Here is a 19,613-nt window from a genome sequence, read left to right as displayed (position 1 = left end):
GCGTTATTCAACTGGAGTTTCAACGTCCAAAGAAGCAAGTAGAAAAGCAAGATAAGAAAAATGGAATTAGCTAAGTCTGATAATGCATCTGTGCATACGAAAAAATCAAAGAGTTCGTGCTCATCGACATCGAGTGCAGCAGTAAAGGCGCGCGCTAAAGCAGAGGCGGCAAAGGCACGAGCAACATTTGCAGAGAGAGAGGCGACACTCAAGGTACAAAAAGCAGAGAAGGAAGCAGAGCTACAATTAGGAAAAGCAAAGCTGGACGCTGAATTGAGCGCACTCGCACTTCAAAGAGAGGCAGCTGCAGCTATTGCCCAAGCCGAGGCATTAGAAGCAGCTGAACTAGACATAGGAGATTCGTTCAAGACCGATCCATCTTCACTAGAAAATCTGCAAAATGAAATTGCAACACGCACTAACGAATATGTTGAAGCACAAGCAGGGCTTGACGTATCACGGACTCAGACATCCGTCCATGCCACATCACCTGGAGTAGCCTTATCAGAGGCGAGCTACGTCACATGGCATCCTCCAACAGAGCACAACCCTGAACCACAGGAAGACCTAAAAGAGGATGAAACTCCTTACAGACCATCTAGGCATGATGCAACACCGAAGCAGCAATTTCTCAGCGCTAAATCTAGGCATGTAACCCACATCAGCGCGCCACTCAATGGAGGTCATCATACAGGTCAGGTAAGACGCCATGGACAGCATACAACAAACATTGGAGATAGTGGACGTCACACAACACCTGCTAGAGACAGCGGATGGCCCGCAAAACCCAAGACAACACATCCTCGCAAATCACCACTTAAGGCAACAGCTCCATCATACGTACCCGTGTATGCACCATCCACTGCAAGCGTGGCACCTGAAACAGAACACCTGGCACGATACCTGGCTCGTCGTGATTTAGTGAGTACAAGTCTCTACCAATTCGATGATAAGCCTGAAAATTATCTAGCATGGCAGTCATCATTCACTAATGCTACTACAGGCTTAGGACTCACAACAACTGAAATGTTGGATCTACTGATTAAGTGGCTTGGAGTGGAGTCCGTCAAGCACATCAAAAGGATCCGCTCTGTGCATGTCGGAAATCCAGACGTAGCATTGAAAAAGGCCTGGGACCGCCTCCAAGAGTGCTACGCTGCACCAGAAGTAATGGAGAAGTCTTTGTTTAAAAGACTGGATGAATTCCCAAGAATATCAACCAAAGATTATGGAAAGCTGAGGGACCTAGGCGATCTTCTTATGGAACTTCAGGGTGCCAGAGAAGAAGGTTACCTCACAGGATTGACCTACCTGGATACAGCCAGGGGCATAGGGCCCATCGTGGAGAAACTCCCTCATGGGCTACAGGAAAAATGGCTAACAGTAGGCTCAAGGTTTAAAGAAGAAAACAACGGCTACTTCCCTCCATTTGATTACTTTGCCGATTTCATCTGTCATGAAGCACGCCGGAGGAATGACCCCAGTTTTATCCTTTCATGTGCAAGCAGTAACGGGTTGAAGTCAGACAAAGTAGCCTCTAACAGTTATGGGAGGAAAATATCCGTTCACAAGACAGACATCTCTCCAGGTAAAGACCCACCTGCAAACTCACCTGAGAGAAAGCCTGATGGGCCAGAGAAAAACTGTCCAATTCACAACAAACCACATGCACTGAGGAAATGCAGAACATTTAGGGGGAAGATTCTCGAGGAACGAAAAAGCCTTCTCAAAGAGCATGGGATTTGTTTCAAATGCTGCACTTCAGCTAGCCATCTTGCAAGAGACTGTAAAGTAAATGTAAAGTGTGCGGAGTGTGACAGCGACCGACATCATGCTGCTATGCATCCAGGTCCACCACCTCAAGTCTTCAGAAGGCCTACACCCCCATCAGACAATGGCGGGGAGGATGAGGAGCACAGTGGCAACAGCACTGCCATCAGCTCACACTGTACCCAGGTGTGTGGCCCCGGTCGAACAGCAAGATCCTGTGCGAAGATCTGTCTGGTTCGAGTATATCCACAAGGTAAACGTGAGAAAGCAGCCAACGTGTATGTGATTTTGGACGACCAAAGTAACCGTTCACTTGTGCGATCAGATTTCTTCGAGCTTTTCAACATCAAGGGCCAACCATTCCCCTACTCACTCAAGACCTGTGCCGGGCTAGTTGAGACGTCAGGCAGGAGAGCAGAGGGTTTTCAGGTCGAATCACTCGATGGGCAGACCAGCCTACAACTACCATCACTAATTGAGTGTAATGACATACTCATCGATCGCTCCGAAATACCGACCCCTGACGCAGCCTGTCACCATCCACACCTGCGAAGTGTAGCGCCGCACTTACCTGAGCTCGACCCTAAGGCGGAAATCCTCATCTTGCTAGGCAGAGACATCGTGAGGGTCCATAAAGTCTGGCAGCAAGTGAGTGGGCCTCCCAACGCCCCCTTTGCACAAAGACTTGATTTGGGATGGGTTCTAGTAGGAGACGTGTGCCTAGGGAACGCACATAAGCCAGCTGTGGGCACATTCAAGACAAATGTGCTAGAGAATGGCCGACCCACCTTTCTCAAACCTTGCAAAGGCTTCATGAAGCTTACTGAAGATATGTCCCAGGGAGGGGAGCGGAAGAACCCACCACACAAGGCATCATTGGAGGCACTCGGACTACAGGTCTTCAACGAGACGGATTCCGACAACAAACCTGCCCCATCCATTGAGGACATAATCTTTTTGGAAATCATGGAACGAGAAATGTACAGAGGGACATCAAACAACTGGGTTGCCCCTCTTCCCTTTAGAGTTCCCCGGCAACGTTTATCCAACAACCGCGAACAGGTATTCACACGCTTCACCTCCCTGGAGAAAACGCTGCGGAGAAAACCAGAGATGAGAGACCAGTTCGTGGAATTCATGAAGAAAATATTCGACAACAGACATGCAGAAGTGGCTCCTCCACTAGAGGAGAACGAAGAGTGTTGGTACTTGCCAACCTTCGGAGTCTACCACCCGCAAAAGCCTGGCAGCATCCGCGTGGTGTTTGATTCCAGCGCAAAGTACTTTGGCACATCTCTAAATGATGTTCTTCTAACAGGCCCAGACCTCAATAACTCACTCATTGGGGTGCTGATCCGCTTTCGCAAGGAACAGGTAGCAGTGATTGCCGACATACAGCAGATGTTCCACTGCTTCCTCGTCCGCAAAGACCACAGGAACTACTTGAGGTTTCTGTGGTATAGAGACAATGACATGTCGAAGGACATCGTCGACTACAGGATGACTGTTCACGTTTTCGGCAACAGTCCGTCCCCATCTGTGGCCATCTATGGACTGAGGAGAGCTATCCACGAAGGTGCACACAAACATGGAGAAGACACAGTCCAGTTTGTCGAACGTAATTTCTATGTAGACGATGGGCTTATCAGTGTGCCCACCGAAGCAGAAGCCATCAGTCTCCTGCAGAGAACGCAGACCTCTCTCAGTGAATCGAACCTAAGGCTGCACAAGTTCACCTCAAACAGGGAAGCCGTCCTACAGGCATTCGCACCTGAAGACAGAGCCGTCCTGAAAGACCTTGACCTCAGTGGTGAAGCCACACCAGTGCAACGCAGTTTAGGACTGCTGTGGGAGACAACAACAGACACTTTCACATTTGCAGTCTCAGAGCACAAGAAGGCCTTCACTCGCAGGGGAGTTCTGTCAACAGTGAATAGCGTCTTTGATCCTTTAGGCATGGTCGCACCTGTGACCATTGAAGGCAAAAGTCTGTTGAGGGAACTCAGTGTTGACACATGTGACTGGGATGCACCTCTTCCAGAACAAAAGCTGAAGCAATGGGAAGCGTGGCGAGAGTCACTGCACGACTTAAGCAAGCTGCACATCCCACGTGCATACACGGCAACGTCACTTTCCAATGCAGAACACACAGAGTTATGTGTATTCTCTGATGCATCCACAAAGGCCATTGGAGCTGTGGCATATCTCAGAACCATTCAAGCTGAGGGACAAGTCGAAGTAGGATTCATCTTAGGGAAGGCTAAGCTGGCCCCACAGTCTGAACCTACCATCCCTCGGTTGGAATTGTGTGCCGCAGTATTAGCCGTGGAGGTCGCTGAACTCATCCAAGATGAACTGGACACGAAGCTAGATACAATCAAATTCTTTTGTGATAGCAAGGTCGTGCTCGGGTACATTCACAATCAGACCAAACGCTTCTATGTTTATGTCCATAATCGAGTCCGACGAATTCGTCAGTCCACAAGACCCGACCAATGGTTCTACGTCAACACAGAGGACAACCCGGCTGACCACGCATCCAGGTCAGTTCCTGCGTCCCAGCTGACAAAGACAACATGGTTCACTGGACCAGCTTTTTTGCACAAACAAAGACTACCTGAGGAAGACACAAGTCAGCCATTTGGACTTGTAAACCCAGAATCAGATTCGGACATACGACCTGAAGTGAGTAGTTTCCTGACTCAGACTCAAACCCAAGGCCTTAGCGCTGAACGTTTCCAGCGGTTCTCTTCCATGCGCTCCCTCACAAGGGCTATTGCGCTACTAATTCACATAGCCAGAACTTACAGACACAGCACGTCCAGTGACTGTAAAGGATGGCACCACTGCAGCCTTCCACGTACTCCGGATGAGTTGGATCAGGCAAGACACATCATCATCAGAGCCGCTCAAGAAGATGTCTTCACAAAAGAGCTCACAGCTCTGGAGCTCGGACAGGCTGTAACCAAAGACTGTTTCATTCAGAAGCTCAGACCTATTCTTGAGGGTGACCTCATTCGTGTGGGTGGAAGATTGAAACACGCTGACTTGAGCACTCCGGAAAAGAACCCCATCATCTTGCCCAAGAACAGTCATGTTTCTCTGCTACTGGTTCGACAGTATCACGAAGATGTCAAACATCAAGGCCGTCACTTCACAGAAGGGGCCCTGAGAGCAGCGGGCTTCTGGGTCATAGGCGGAAAAAGGTTAATTGCCTCAATCCTGCACAAATGTGTAGTGTGCCGAAAGTTACGCCGAAGAACAGAGGTACAACTCATGGCCGACTTACCACAAGAACGCCTGCACACATGCCCACCCTTCACCTATGTAGGAGTGGATGTGTTTGGACCATGGCAAGTCATCTCCAGGCGCACACGGGGTGGACAGGCCCAAAGCAAGAGATGGGCGATGCTCTTTTGCTGCATGAGTTCCCGAGCCGTGCACATCGAGATCATCGTCTCCATGGACACGTCCAGTTGCATTAATGCATTGAGACGTTTCTTTGCCATACGAGGACCTGCGAAGCAGATAAGATCGGACTGCGGAACAAACTTTATAGCCGCAGCAAAGGAACTAGGAATGAACCAACAACAACCTGACAGCACAGTTAAGAACTTCTTGAGTCAGCAAGGGTGTTCATGGGTGTTCAATCCTCCTCATGCGTCCCATATGGGAGGATCATGGGAACGTATGATAGGCCTGTCAAGACGGATCCTGGACGCTATCCTACTTCAAGAGAACATTCAACTTACCCATGACGTCCTGTGCACACTCATGATGGAAGTGTCTGCAATAATCAATGCCAGACCTCTCGTTCCAGTGTCCACTGACCCAGAGTCACCCTTCATATTATCTCCCGCAATGATACTTACCCAGAAGGTTGGGGTTACCCCACTGCACGGAGACTTCACAGACAAGGATCTTCTTAGCAGGCAGTGGAGACAAGTCCAAGCCCTCGCTGACAGATTCTGGCGTCGCTGGCGTCAGGAGTTCCTCCCCACTCTGCAAGCCCGCCGGAAATGGAGAGATTCCCACCGGGACCTGAAAGAAGGGGACATTGTGCTCCTGAAAGACAATCAAGCTGCACGCAACGTGTGGCCTATGGCGGTGATCAAAGCTGTCTTCCCAGGGAGAGACAGCAAAGTAAGGAAGGTGGAGCTCAGGACATCGGATCAAGGTTCTCCGAAGGTGTTCCTGAGACCAGTGTCAGAAGTAGTTCTTCTTCTGCCAAAAGACTGAAGTTAAGGGACAGAAACATTTAAAAGTTCATAGTGACCTTTAAGGTCAGACGGGGAGTGTTCTGCCCTTCAGGCATTTCATTTGAAGTTAATGCTTTTAATTTTGTACAAATTCAGTTTCATCCAGACTTTTATTTTGATGTTTGTATTTTTGGGCTGTACAGGAAGTAGGCAGGAAAATAGTTTAGATCACGTTAGAATTTGTGTGTGAAAAAAGCTAGAAACGGCAGGTTGATTAAAAGTGCAGACTGTCATTACCCCAGAGAAACTGCTTCTTACATGTTGATTCCCCAGCAGAGGCATCGCTTGTATGTATCACATCTTTGTTGTAGCTAAGTTAGATCGTTAGTATGTTAATTTCATGAGGTAAAAAAAACGGAGTTATAAGGCTAAAAACTATGGATGCTAGTTTCAACATGTGGATGCCTTCAGGATAATGTTAGCTCTAGGAAATGTTAATAGTTAACTTTACATGTGATTTCTATACTTAAGGTATTGTTCATGGAAACTAGGTGACTTGACTAATTGCAATACTTTGCTGTTTGTTTTCTAGTTTCACTCTCTTTCGTCATTTGATCTTTTGATCTTATCAATGTGGATTCAGTACAATGTGAAGAGTGAAAATAAATCTGCAAACAAGAATTTAAGGCATTCTTCATGTTCATGAATAGAAGAGAGTTTAGCTCACTGTCTAGTTGGAGTTAGCACACCTCACCGAGGACAGTACACACAGAAAAGTGCAAAGCTCAGCTGAAATAGCCGTGACTGGACTTCTCTGCTTTGATGAATAATAGTCAGAGTGTAGAATGATTTGTGAAGCACCAGCTAGACTCCACTGACAGATTCACTCATCCAGAAGAAAGCTGAGACTGTCCCTTTTGGTTTTGGGTCTGTCTGCCTAATGTGACCCATTTCGTAAGGACAGAGTACTGGGTTAGGAACCATGGGGGCTTGGTCCACCTCATGAAGGAATTAAAGTTATCAGACTCTGTGCCTAAACTCAGGCATGGGCCAGGTCGTTTTAAGATTTGAAAACAGATATTTTCAGGCACAGACATTTTTCCTTGGTCGCGTCACCCAATGTGATCAACTTCATAAGTACAGAGTACATGCATAGCTTACAGGGATTCTGCAGGTTTCAACAAGACAATGGCAAAGGAAAATCAGAGTCTCAGAATTGTCAGCAAGCAAAGTAAATAATTTTGTTCTCTGACCTTCTACACAAGTTACAAGGTTATTGTTAAAGGGAGAGTCTTGTCAAGTTATGACATATTTTACATTCACAATATTACATATATATTATGATACTGTAGGCCTATTTATGTTGAGAGAAAGCCCTACAATGTCAAACAACTTCAATCTATGCTGCAAAAAAATTAACTGACCACTGCTGAAGAAACGTTAAATGAGCATAACCAAGACCTACCGACACATATTTAACACCTGCTGTGCTGTGTTATATTTTATTGTATAGACTTTGTATGGTTGGATTCATATTCATTCAGATATGAATTTAGATTCATATCATTACATTTTAAAGACCTTATACGACCCTGCAGAAACCCTGTATTACCCTCCAACATATACACGAGTATGAGGACACAGGCTCCCTGGTGAACATCAGTGAAAGCTCTGATCTAGGCCTACGTCACGAGTCCTCACGCCACAGCAGACTGCTCTAGGACCACTCACCCTTCTCTCAGGAGAGGGGCACTGTGACATTCATCGGAAATTATGGCTGCAATTACACCATGCGCCAATGAAGCCAAAAATGTCTCCCCATTCAACCTGATACTTCATGATCCTCTACTACTCAATAATGAAAATGCCAGTCCAGTCTCTCAACAAGCAGAAAATGTTCCCCTGTTTAGATACGTATGGGCATATGGCTCTGCGTAAGGGTATTCGGGAGTTCCAGCGTGAACTGACGAATCTGCATGCAGAATGGAGACTTTCACCACTCCCTCTTCTGGATCCTACTTGACAAACATCACATGTTGTCTCTCTCTCACCATGACATTAATAACAACATTCACATTCTCTATGCAACAAGCACATTCTCTATGCAACAAGCACAGCAGGAAGACTGTAAGTGTGCATTACAAAACACTAGGCTAACTTAAAGCGCCTGCCAGACAATTCTGATTTCAGTCATTGATAATGTGGCTGGCAGGCAACCATCAGGACATGCGGGAAAGACCACTACAACATTCAGGAGTGGGGAGGACAGGGATTTTCCGTCTTACCTGACAGTAGCCTGGCCAACGCTAGTCGAGGGCCTGCAACAAAACACACAACAGGTAAAGTCTTAACTGACCAGTTCACAACAGCAGAGTGAAAGAAGACCAGCTCTGAGAGAAGAAACACACATCAAAACACAATACAAAGACAGATAGGTGCACACACACACACACACGACTGAGTAATGGAATGTAGCCATCATCTTGCAGGGAGTCTATGGCCACCTAGGGAGTTGTTAATTAGGTGAGGGTATTTATCTCGGTGTTCCATTTGCCCGTGGTTGTACGTGGGGGGGGGGGGGGGGGGGGGGGGGGGGGGGTCAGGATATGGCGCCCCCATCCAGGCCACCTGTCCACGGCCATCTCATCATAAAATACATCACGTCGGAGACCACCCACAGTCTCGGCCTCATCTCACAAGTCAAGCTGGCGGAAAACGCTCAGCGTCGAGCTAACCTGTTTCAGCATTTCTGTGGCAGGTGGAGGGTGAAGCATTAAGTGGCAGCACTAAGCTCGACTCTGAAGCTGTTCTGGGAGCTTGTGAGAGGCTGAACCAAAACACCCACGGGCCGTGTCACTCTCCTTAAGACGGAAGAGGTGGCAGCACTATCGTCTCCCCTGTTTCATTCATAAACCTCATATGATGCTGCCTGCAGCACAGACCAGCAAAGCAAACAGACCAGCGAAGGCAAAGGTGGCCCTGCTCAAATACTAAAACTGCATCTGCAGCTGGGCCTGGTCACTGGTCACGGACGGCATGTCTTGTGGCTTTGATTTGACTCGGCACAAAACCACACTTTGAGCCCGACAAGACTAGCACAACAGACCACAAGTGTGTTGGTTTGGATATGTCTAACACCAAGAGCCCGTGGGATAGTGTGTTAGTTAAGTCAGGCACAACCTCAAACTGTTGTTATCTACTGTTGAGTCCTTTAAAAAAAAAAAAAAGGCCTATTTTAACACATATGTTATACACACACATGTTATATTAACACATATGTTTTCTCCCTTTTAATTGCAGAATCACAACCAGAGCCAGTATAACATTTGGAATTACGCCTACATGGTTGTTAGTCTTGGATGAAACTAACTCTTAACATTGGACATTTAAAACATGAATTTCTGCATTGTAAAGCGCAGCACAGATGTCTTCAGGAGCAACGTAGGTGGCCTAAGTGTGGCTAGATACACACAGTCAATCAAAGGGGGGCAGCCACCCTGACACCGCACACAGAGCAACTACCCAACGACAGCATCCTCCAAGGTTTAAAATTAGCACTGTAGCATTCAGATTACCCATGCTTGTTTAACTCCCTTAACTGGTGCAGACGTTAAATCCACACAGACTAACCTTTTGACATGCAACCACCTGCCAGTCGAAGGACTGGTCTAAGTTAGACTGTCGGGGGAGTCTGACAGCCGACACATCTCAGTAAACTAAATGTTGCGTCCTTAGAAATGCCACCAGAAATCCATATCTGTAAAATATCTACCTAATGGGCATTCACCCGTCGTATTAGGTCAGTTAGCGTACATTAAAGGACACAGAGGGATCCAATTTAACACGCAGTGCAGCATCTGTGATCACCTCAAGCGTACTAAATCAATAGCCTTGATTACAATAACAAAAACAAGTAGCTTCAATTTGTCTGCATCTATATTTAGGGCTAATAATCTAAAACACCCTTGCATGTGCAAAAGCTTAGCCTACATATTACTCCTTTCTACTTAACTGTTGACACACGATCTCTGCAAGTGCCTTTGTGCGCAGGCAAAGAACGGATTAAAAACCAAATGGCTAAATATCCAGCTAGCGGTAGCTTGCTTTTATGGAGTCGTGTATAAATACCGCAGCTGAAATATATGATGTAAATACCGACCATCGATGTGAAACAAGTATGATTTCGCTTCGTAGGCTTTCGTCTCTATTAGGAACGAAACGCCTGTGCATGGATACTACATGTATAAATCTCAGCCGAGGCAGTATTCTAGTAAGAACAGGCCATGTCCAATTCAAGGCCTAAGTAAGTGAACACAAACGTAAACGTTAGTTTACAACTTGTCCAATGCCCAGCTACTTGGCTTGCTAAAATGCTGATTTACAAATGATAATTACTAGTACATTATCATACATGAAATATTGAAATATATGAACATAAACCACAAAATGCCAAATAATCGTATAACGTTTTAACGTTACCAGCTAGCTGCTACCACTAAACTGGCTATCTAGCATGGTAACGTTAGCCTAGCAAGCTGTTGTTAGTAGTTGACTCGCTGGCTACACTGCTCCTGTTAGCAATCAACAGCCAAAATGTGTTACAGCCACAAGCACTTACCTGTCCGTGGTGGATCCGTCAGAGTCAGAACAAACAGGAGAGACAAGACAAGGACGAAACTGCTGCTGTCAGCCTTCGGCAACATTTATCCTCCATTCATAGTAGTTCACCCACACAGAAAGAAAATAACCGAGAATATGAACTAGCACACCCTCGCCAAGAACGTGCAACCAAATCCGATCTAGCTATTCATTATTTTATAATCGAAAAAAACGTGGCCCATAGTGTAACTACTACTATAAACACATATAGCACAAACGATATACTACATAATTTGATCCCCGCGCACCTACTTTGAGACTACCACCAACATACCCAGTACAGAAATAAAACAAGATGGCTCCGTTTCCCCATCACAACAATCCCAAACACGCTGGGTAACCAATCAGTTTACAGACAGGGGCGGGGTTTAATATTCTTAGTGTAACATTTTGCTGGATTCTGATACCTTTTACATTTTGGCTACTATTTACCATATACATTGTAGCCGTCCGCGTAGTGTATCATACAATAGTCATAGTCAAGTTTATTTATATAGCACAATTTAAAACAACCTGTGGCTGACCAAAGTGCTCAAATAAATAAATAAATAAATAGATCATAGAAGACATAATGAACAAAGGCAAAAAAAGCACAACAGGAAAATAAAGCTAAAATAATATGTACATATATAGCCTATATAATTACATTCCACACTTAATTTAAAAGCCATTGATAGCATATATTCTTTTAACTTGGCTTTAAAAGCACCAATAGTTGGTGGATCTAATGTGAAAAGGCAGGTTGTTCCACAACTTGGGCCCAGCTACTGAAAAATCACGGCCACCTTTATTTTTTGGGCGACTCTGAGGTACTGAGAGCAGTAATAATAGGCAGAAATGTATCCGCAGAATATATGTACAAAAAAAACAACAACATCCACAAACAAATCATGTATTAATGGTTGTTTTAGCCCAATTCTAGTAAAAATCTTACCTATGTTCGCTTTGAAAACGTATCATGGAACAGGCCATAGTTGCAGAATATTGAATAATGTTTGAATTGTATGCTACAGACCTAATATTCATTAACGTTTTAAAGATTGCATTTTCTGTATAGGCCTATGCATTTCCTCTATTTTATGTCACTACATTGATGAGCATTCTTGCGTAGGCCTACAATAAAACAGAAACTGACAGACAATGTTTCAGACATTGTTTTCAGAAAATGTTTCCCATGTTCTTCCACATGTCTTGCTTGCAAAAAGGGAATCAGATGGGTGGGAGGACTTGGCGCTTGGCAGATGACTGTAAACGTGTGAGTGATTGGATACAAATTTGTTTGTGATTTAGTAAGAGTCTGACAATGTAAAACCATGTTTTGGTGTGGTAACACATGCGCAGCGAACTGTGAGACTTTTCACTTTCTACTGACACTGACTATCATGTTGACTGAGACTGATGCTGCAGCCATTCCAGCACTAAAGGAGGTCCCTAAGACTCTGTGGGCAAAACTCAAATACCGGTATGACGTTGGGTTAATTAAAGACGATAAACCAGAGGTGATCACCCCCAAATCTGACTGTAGGCCGTGCCAACCCTTCAGACTTTGGACCTTCCCAATCCTGACAAGCCTTTTACTATTGATGAAAAGGGGGGACACATGACCTCTGTTCTTTTACAGGACCCTGGAGGGAGACAGCGCCCTGTTGCTTCTTTTTCTGCTAAACTTGATCCTGTGGCGGCAGGGCTGCCCTCGTGTCTCAGAGCGCTGGCAGCAACTGAAAAGGCTGTGCTAGCCTCTAGAGACATTGTTGCTTATTCACCTCTCACACTGTTGGCTCCTCAAGCTGTATCTCTCATACTCCATGAACAACGCACCTCTCACCTCTCTGCAGCACGATATCTCCGTTATCACACAGTGTTGTTAGACATGCCTAATATCACAATACAGATGTGCACAGTTCTTAATCCCACTACTCTTCTTCCCACAGCTGATGATGGTGAGCCACATGACTGTGTGGCCGAACTTAATCATGTGTGCTCCCCCAGAGTTGACCTTGCTGATATACCACTGCCAAATGCTGAACTGGAACTGTTTGTTGATGGCTCTGCTTCCAGGGACCCAGCCACAGGCAAAAATGCAGTAGGTTATGCGGTAGTGTCGGCCCATGCCACACTCCAATCTGGCCCTTTGCCACAACGCTATTCTGCCCAGGCTGCGGAAATGGTTGCACTCACTGAAGCCTGTAAATTAGCTGAGGATAAAACTGTGACGATTCTAACTGATTCTCGATAAATCAGATGGAGCCTATTCTTGAATTTCCCCTTGGATCAATAAATTATCTATCTATCTATCTATCTATCTATATATTCTGCATCATGACAAAGTGGCTGCGTTACTGGAAGCAATATTACTCCCCAAAGCAAATGCTGTGTGTAAATGTCAGGCACACACTAATGGCACTGATCCTCTGTCTTTGGGTAATGCGAGGGCGGATGCTGCTGCGAAGGCCGCAGCTGCCCTGACCCTCAGTGTGACTGCAACTTGTCCTGTTTTAACCTCTTCTCTCCCACAAGACTTACTTGCTTTGCAAACGTTTGCCTCTCAAGGCGAATGAGACGCCTGGCGCCGTAATGGCTGTATCCTTTCAAATGGGGTTTGAAAGTCCTGCCTACCACGTCACTTCTTTACACATTTTGCTAAATTAACGCATGGGTTGGACCATGCGTCAAAAGTGTTATAAATAAAAATTGGTTTACAAACGATTTTACTGCATGTGCCCAAGAATACTGTCAAAAATGTCTGATTTGCATGACTCATAATGTAGGGAAAGGATGACCTCAATCACTGGCAGCCCACCAACCACTTGAAAAAACCTTTTGATCTTGTAATGATGGATTTTATTGAATTAACACAGTGAAGAAAAAAATAAATATTGCTTGATAATGGTAGACCATTTGAATGGTCAGCTTGTTTGAAATAACCAGTCAATATGGAGTATGGACAGATAGGGAAAGATAGCATTTCCACTGGATATTGTCATGATCAAATGCTCAAGTATTCTGCAAGCATGTCTTCTGTTTTTATCTCAGATATCTAGGCAAGTCAAGGTTCCCAACACCATCACAAGGACCATTACACAATTACAAACCTTGGGACTATGTGCTAATCAAAGACTTTAGAAGGAAACACTGGAAGTCGAAAAGGTGGAACAGGCCATATCTGGTGCTTCTTACCACTCAAACAGCTGTCAAGGTAGCAGAAAGAGCCACGTGGGTGTATGCCACATATTGCAAACGTGCATCAAAACCGGACATTTTGGATTAGAGGGATCAAAATCTACCACATGTTGAAAGCTCGCTGAGTCGGGTGAGGAGTAATCGGGACAGTTAAGAAAGAGCTGATATCTGGGTGGTGAGGCCCTTGAAGACACCATGGAGAGGCTACAGCTGTTTGAGTTGGAAAGAAGGGTTGTGCGAGATAAGAAAAGTGTGAAACTGTGGGAACTAGGACTATTGTTACTCATCTGTTTTGTAACGGCATTAGCTCTTCTGTGTAGAGGAGTGAATTGCACCTGTTTGAGAGGTCAAGAAGGTCTAGGACGTGACAAGACTGGCACGATCTACAAGAGCGGCAAAAGGCGGATGGGAGGATTGGCTTCCTAGTTTGTTCCCAGGACTCAAAGGCTGGGTTGTAAGATGTTTAGCCCCTGTGATAATAGTTTTTATTCTGTTAGCGTTTGTGGTTTGTTGTGTACCTTGTGTTAGAGCCTTGATTATGCGCCTGGTTGAACGCTCTGTGGGACTACAAATGGTTCGGTATACTGCTTTAGCGATGGATGACGAGGAAGAAGAAAAATGGCTACCACCCTTTACGACTCAAGCTTAAAGCTTATGTGTATAAGACGGATTGTGTCTGATGTGATGGTTATTACAAATAATAAAAAGGGGGGAATGTGAGGGGAAAATGACAAAGAGGGACCTTAACCTTTGATTTGATACTTGTGTTTCTGTATGATGTCACACTTTTGTTTTGAATGGACTCTTCTGTGTTTAGCCTAGCTTGCCTGTGATGTTCCGTATAATTGATAGGCTACTTCTAATGCAGTGGGAATTCACTCTTTCTGTTTGACACTAATCTAGTTCTTAAAGTTCTTATTATTTGATACTTCTGTTTCAATAACTAATGGTCCGATGGCAAATCATGTGTTGTATGACGTTAGAAACGTTCTTAATGTCCTTGATTCTTAAATAACTCATTGTATTGACCAAGTCATGTGTATGTGCAGAGAGGGTGTAATGATACAATGATACAATGAGATTATGATACTGTGCGAGGTATAAATGTGTGTGTGAGAAAACAACTGTTGGTCTCTTGGGTGCACAGACTTTGTCTCTGTATCCTGATAGCCTGATGCTTATGAGACCTCTCTGCGCAGAGATTAATAAACTACTAACGAGAAAGACAAACCTTATTTCAGACTCTCAGTATTTATACATCTTTAAGATAAAAATTCTTCCACACGACATGGGTCAACTTAAACTTAAAAGGGTTTAATCATTTTGACTAGTCAAATAGTCACTAGGCCTACACATTGACTGTGAATAGCAGTTTCTTATATGTCTATGGGACTACTTGACTACTAGTGTATGACATTAATGCCAATACTAAATGGCTTGTTTGGAAAAACAGACCTAGGCCTATACAGTAAAGCAAATTAAAACCCACAAGAGACCCACGTATAGCCTATAGATTAAACTGTTCATATATCACTGACAAAACCAGAGGCAGACAGAGTACACAGCTTCATTACTTGAGTAAACGTAGATACCCTTTGCTAAATTTTACTCAAGTACAAGTAAAAGTACAACAGTCAGATACTTAAGTAAAAGTACTAAAGTACTTGTTTTTAAAAGTACTTGAGTATCAAGAGTACAAGAGTACATTTTCTAAATATTGCATTACTACTGCCACAGTGCTTACATTTATGCATTTATGTAGCCTACAGAAACATCCTACATGGACTTATGAAACAATTTAATGTTAATACCTTGGAGAATGTAAAAGGAATTGAAAGTAAAATTAAGTCATTTCCATCTTTTTACCATGTTGCCAGGGATGGGCAGTATTTAAAATACAAAATACTATTTTGTAATGGAAACACTTGAAGCGAAAACTATCATTAACTTGTTCAGAAAATTGAAATAGTCTGGCGAGGTGGGGCCACAGGTTGGCACATTCCCGGGATGGACCTGCTGCGTCTTCATCCATTGTTTCGTCTCTTATCTAAATCTAACCATGGAGTTGACTTTGGCGGAAAGCTGAAGGTAATTGCTGATAGGCTGACCCAATCAGTGGCGCCTGCACAATCCAATCACGTTTGAGAGGGAAACAACAAATTGAGGGTTTCCGAGATTTTTCCTTTTCCCTTTTTTTTTAGAAGAAGTAACGGGTCACGGGTATGGATAGAAATGTAGTGGAGTAAAGAGTATAATATTTGCCTCTCAAATGTACTTGAGTAAAGTCATGAGTAGGCCTACTCCCAAAAAATGATAGGCCTACTCGAGTAAAGTAGGCTACAGATCCCTCAAAACTGTACTGTCAAGTAGGCCTACTATTATCAAGTAAATGTACTCCGTTACTGTCCGGCTCTGGACAAAACACAGTTCATCTTCCGATCGATATCTATTTTCCGTCTTTGAAAACATAGACCTAACATCGTTACAGCCTGCAATATTATTCTAAATCTAAATTGTTGACTACGATTTATGACGCTTAGAATTCATTTATTATGACGTCGAGCGGAGTAGGCTCTACGTCATATTACAACTTGATTTGTGAAATAATTAATGAAAGTAGTTACATGTAACTGTAACTACTTACTGTAATGTAACATGTAACTATACCACCAACAACAAATGTTGTCTGCTAAAAGAGTGCGCATAATGGCTGGCTGACAATCGACCCAGTATCAACGCAGGTGCTCTATAATGGATGAGTCTTTGGTTCTGAAGAAGTGCGGCTACATATTAGGAAATACGTTAGGGGACGGATCATATGGAAAAGTCAAGTCCGCCTATTCTGAAAGCCTAAAGTCAAACGTAGCGGTCAAAATTATTAATAGAAAAAAGGCAGCCGCTGATTTTTTGGAAAAATTCTTGCCACGAGAACTGGAAATCCAAGCAAGTTTGTGCCATCCAAATGTCGTGAAAATCTTCAAAATTTTCGAAACGTCAGATGGAAAAGTATTCATCGTCATGGAGCTCGGCGTACGAGGTGATCTACTGGAGTACGTCAAAAGCCGGGGCGCATTGGCAGAAGATTTCGCTAGAAAACTTTTTCGGCAGTTGTCGATGGCAATTAAATTCATTCACGCCCAAGACATCGTCCATCGGGATTTGAAGTGCGAGAATCTACTCCTGGACAAAGACTTCAATTTGAAAGTGTCAGACTTTGGATTCACGCGACGGATTATTTATGATGACACCGGCAAAATGGAACTGAGCAAAACGTTCTGTGGCTCTGCCGCTTATGCAGCACCTGAGGTTTTGCAGGGCATACCGTACAACCCCAAAATGTATGACGTGTGGAGCATGGGCGTGATTTTGTTTGTTATGATGTGCGGAGCTATGCCTTATGATGACTCAAATATCAAAAGAATGCTCCGGATACAGAAGGAGCATCGAGTGGACTTCCCTCGCTCCAAACAAGTCCCAGGAGAATGCAAAGACATCATCTACAAGATGCTCCACCCAGATGTCAAGAGACGACTTGACATTGGCTCCATCCTTGACCATCAGTGGCTGCAAGGAAAGACAGGGGAAGTCAACCGCAGACACCATGATGAGCCGTCCACGTCTAAAGCAGCCTCCAGCAGCAAAGACGACAAGAAACACGCAAAAGTGGACGCAGATGTCCCTCTGGACCCTGGCAAAGAGGACCTGGCTGGAGGCTCCTCATCCAGGAGAGACCCAGCCTCTGTGACTTGATGGTAAAGACACACAAGAAACTTTACTCAATCAAAACACACACCATTAGTGACATTCAACCATTTAATGAATAATTGGTCATTCTATTGTAAGGGCGTCATTTACAGTGACTGTAAGACAACCATTTTAACTCGCAGTAGAAAACAGGTTTGTGTCAACAATGACATCATGAATCGTTACACAAAGTCATTTTGAAATTAAAAGCTACAAAATATAACAATATTTAAATACCTCTGCACGCACTATACAAAATTTTCTTTTTTCAGTGTGACATTTGTTGTGAATGTCCTCCAACATTATCCATGTACAAAAGAATATGCACATAGTCATATGCATATCACTTTCCACTTAGTAAGCCAGACAAGTATCCTTACAAAGTTCAAAAGGATGAAATTGTTTGAGTCTGTTTACACAAGCAATTCTGTTTTAAGAATGCGGTTCTTAGCAGAGCCTCCTCATTCAAACAGTTCTGTTCAAAACTTTGCTGCACTCCGTGGAATTACCTTTTTGTTAAGGTCAAATATGGGCATAATTTCCCTATTAGGGTATATTTTAGACTGACCGCTTTTGAGTCCAGATCTGGCTGTAGTCCTCCCAGGCCAGAAATAGACAGACACAGACACACACACACACTTCGCTCATTAGAAGAAGTCAGCAGCCTTCCTCCTCTTAGGAAGCTGCAGGAGGTCGTCGGTGATGGACGCGGGATCTTGTGATGCTGGGGTCCCAGCCTTGCTGGGCGTGGGGGTGCCGTGGGGCGTGAGCGGCCCCTGTGGCGTGGGCACCCGGTGCGAGGGGGAGGGCGTGTAGCTGGCACGCAAGGCTTTGTCTGTGTACTTGCTGGACGAGCGGTTGACCATCCTCTGGAGAGCAGGTGACAGAGCAGCTGGCGTCAAGCCCTTGGGCGTGAGGCTGTAAGGAGGCAACACAATCAGAGAAGTGAGAACAGGCACATCCGTGAGGCTGGGGCTACAGAGGAGACACAAAACACAAGGGGAACAGTCACATGGCTCAAATCTTGTGCAAAGACAGAGAGGACTGTCCACAGAGCACTAGCACAACCAGTTCCACTGATTTTAGTTTTGATTCTAGAAGCATATTGTTGCAGCACAGGCTTCACAAACGTTCCTCTCAGTTGCATATTCAGCCTCGCCCAGCCATACAACCATCCCACTTTTTACCCATTTGCTACTGTACCAACTGTACATGGTGTGTGTGTGTGTGTGTGTGTGTGTGTGTGTGGTGGGGGTTGAGTAGGTGAACGCGTGCACCAGGGTGTGTTCCCCTCACCTGGCTAGGTTTTCAGTGACTTTGCGCAGCGCCTCCTGCTTCTTGGCTCTGTTTTTGGCCGCAGCCTCGTTGGCCATTTTCAAACCAAGCCGCTCTCTTCTCCCAGGTTCAGGGATCTGCAAGTCAGAGAGAGATTGGTTAACAAACTGACCTGAGTCCTGCAGTGCAGGCAGTGAGCTTTGCAAAGTATCACAGATTAGACTGGATCTGTAACCCACACCATATATACAGTTAGGAACAAAACTATTCATATCCCTGGCAAATATTGATTTAATGTAGATTTTCTCTTGACCAATATGTTTGTTATGACTGAAAATGACACTGCCACATGGCTAAAGGTTGTAAGACAATGTGATAGAAACATGGAATCAAAAAAAGAAGCGTTCTCACTCTTTTGACGGATTGAGGTCTGGAGTCTGGCTGGGCCAGTCTAAAATGTTGTCGTTTAACCATTTCTTGCCTTGTTTGGCTGTATGTTTTGGATCATTGTGTGGTTTAATGGTCGGTGTGCCGAGAGACCTGGCCCAATAGGCGGCATTGGACCATTAAAACACACAATGATCCCAAACATACAGCCAAACAAGACTGGAAAGGGTTAACAGAGAACAATGTCAACATTTTAGAGTGGCAAGCCAGAGTCCAGACCTTAATCTGTCAAAAAAGTGTGCACAAGGCCAGAGTAATGGCAAAAAATTGTTCCTGCCTCAAAACCCAGATTGCTGCTGAAAAGGTGTGGTCTAGAATCTTTGTGGAGACATGGAGGTT

The 19,613-nt window shown here is 44.6% G+C and overlaps 3 protein-coding genes and 2 long non-coding RNA genes across 7 annotated transcripts in view; 2 read left to right on the top strand and 3 right to left on the bottom strand.

The window, feature by feature from the left end:
• Window positions 1–10,933, bottom strand: part of dgcr2 (DiGeorge syndrome critical region gene 2) — a 27,485-nt gene extending 16,552 nt beyond the window's left edge. The window contains exons 1-2 of one of the 2 annotated variants that reach the window (XM_042058365.1): window positions 10,588–10,933; window positions 8,255–8,287 (exon numbers count right to left, since the gene is read on the bottom strand). In XM_042058365.1, coding sequence (XP_041914299.1) covers window positions 8,255–8,287; window positions 10,588–10,672 — 118 coding nt within the window. In that variant the 5' untranslated portion in view covers window positions 10,673–10,933. The remainder of the gene's footprint in view (window positions 1–8,254; window positions 8,288–10,587) is intronic. The other variant, XM_042058366.1, reaches the window with a different exon arrangement.
• LOC121679575 lies at window positions 6,048–6,651 on the top strand. Its single transcript, XR_006021343.1, has 2 exons — window positions 6,048–6,316; window positions 6,562–6,651. It is a non-coding gene; the product is annotated as an uncharacterized LOC121679575 (long non-coding RNA).
• Window positions 8,373–19,613, bottom strand: part of ess2 (ess-2 splicing factor homolog) — a 16,183-nt gene continuing 4,942 nt past the window's right edge. Inside the window, exons 9-11 of one of the 2 annotated variants that reach the window (XM_042058370.1) lie at window positions 18,849–18,964; window positions 18,168–18,470; window positions 8,373–8,424 (exon numbers count right to left, since the gene is read on the bottom strand). In XM_042058370.1, coding sequence (XP_041914304.1) covers window positions 18,200–18,470; window positions 18,849–18,964 — 387 coding nt within the window. In that variant the 3' untranslated portion in view covers window positions 8,373–8,424; window positions 18,168–18,199. Of the gene's footprint in view, window positions 8,425–17,607; window positions 18,471–18,848; window positions 18,965–19,613 lie in introns of those variants that run through there. The other variant, XM_042058369.1, reaches the window with a different exon arrangement.
• Window positions 16,401–19,613, top strand: part of LOC121679562 (testis-specific serine/threonine-protein kinase 1-like) — a 7,112-nt gene continuing 3,899 nt past the window's right edge. The window contains exon 1 of the mRNA XM_042058378.1: window positions 16,401–17,560. Coding sequence (XP_041914312.1) covers window positions 16,560–17,558 — 999 coding nt within the window. The 5' untranslated portion in view covers window positions 16,401–16,559 and the 3' untranslated portion in view covers window positions 17,559–17,560. The remainder of the gene's footprint in view (window positions 17,561–19,613) is intronic.
• The window catches only part of LOC121679578, a 17,580-nt gene continuing 15,574 nt past the window's right edge, over window positions 17,608–19,613 (bottom strand). Inside the window, exon 2 of the long non-coding RNA XR_006021346.1 lies at window positions 17,608–18,190. This is a non-coding gene — a long non-coding RNA (uncharacterized LOC121679578). The remainder of the gene's footprint in view (window positions 18,191–19,613) is intronic.

The sequence above is a fragment of the Alosa sapidissima genome, chromosome 13 (assembly GCF_018492685.1).
Source record: "Alosa sapidissima isolate fAloSap1 chromosome 13, fAloSap1.pri, whole genome shotgun sequence".
NCBI lineage: Eukaryota > Metazoa > Chordata > Actinopteri > Clupeiformes > Clupeidae > Alosa > Alosa sapidissima.
This window is presented reverse-complemented; position numbering and strand designations above follow the sequence as displayed.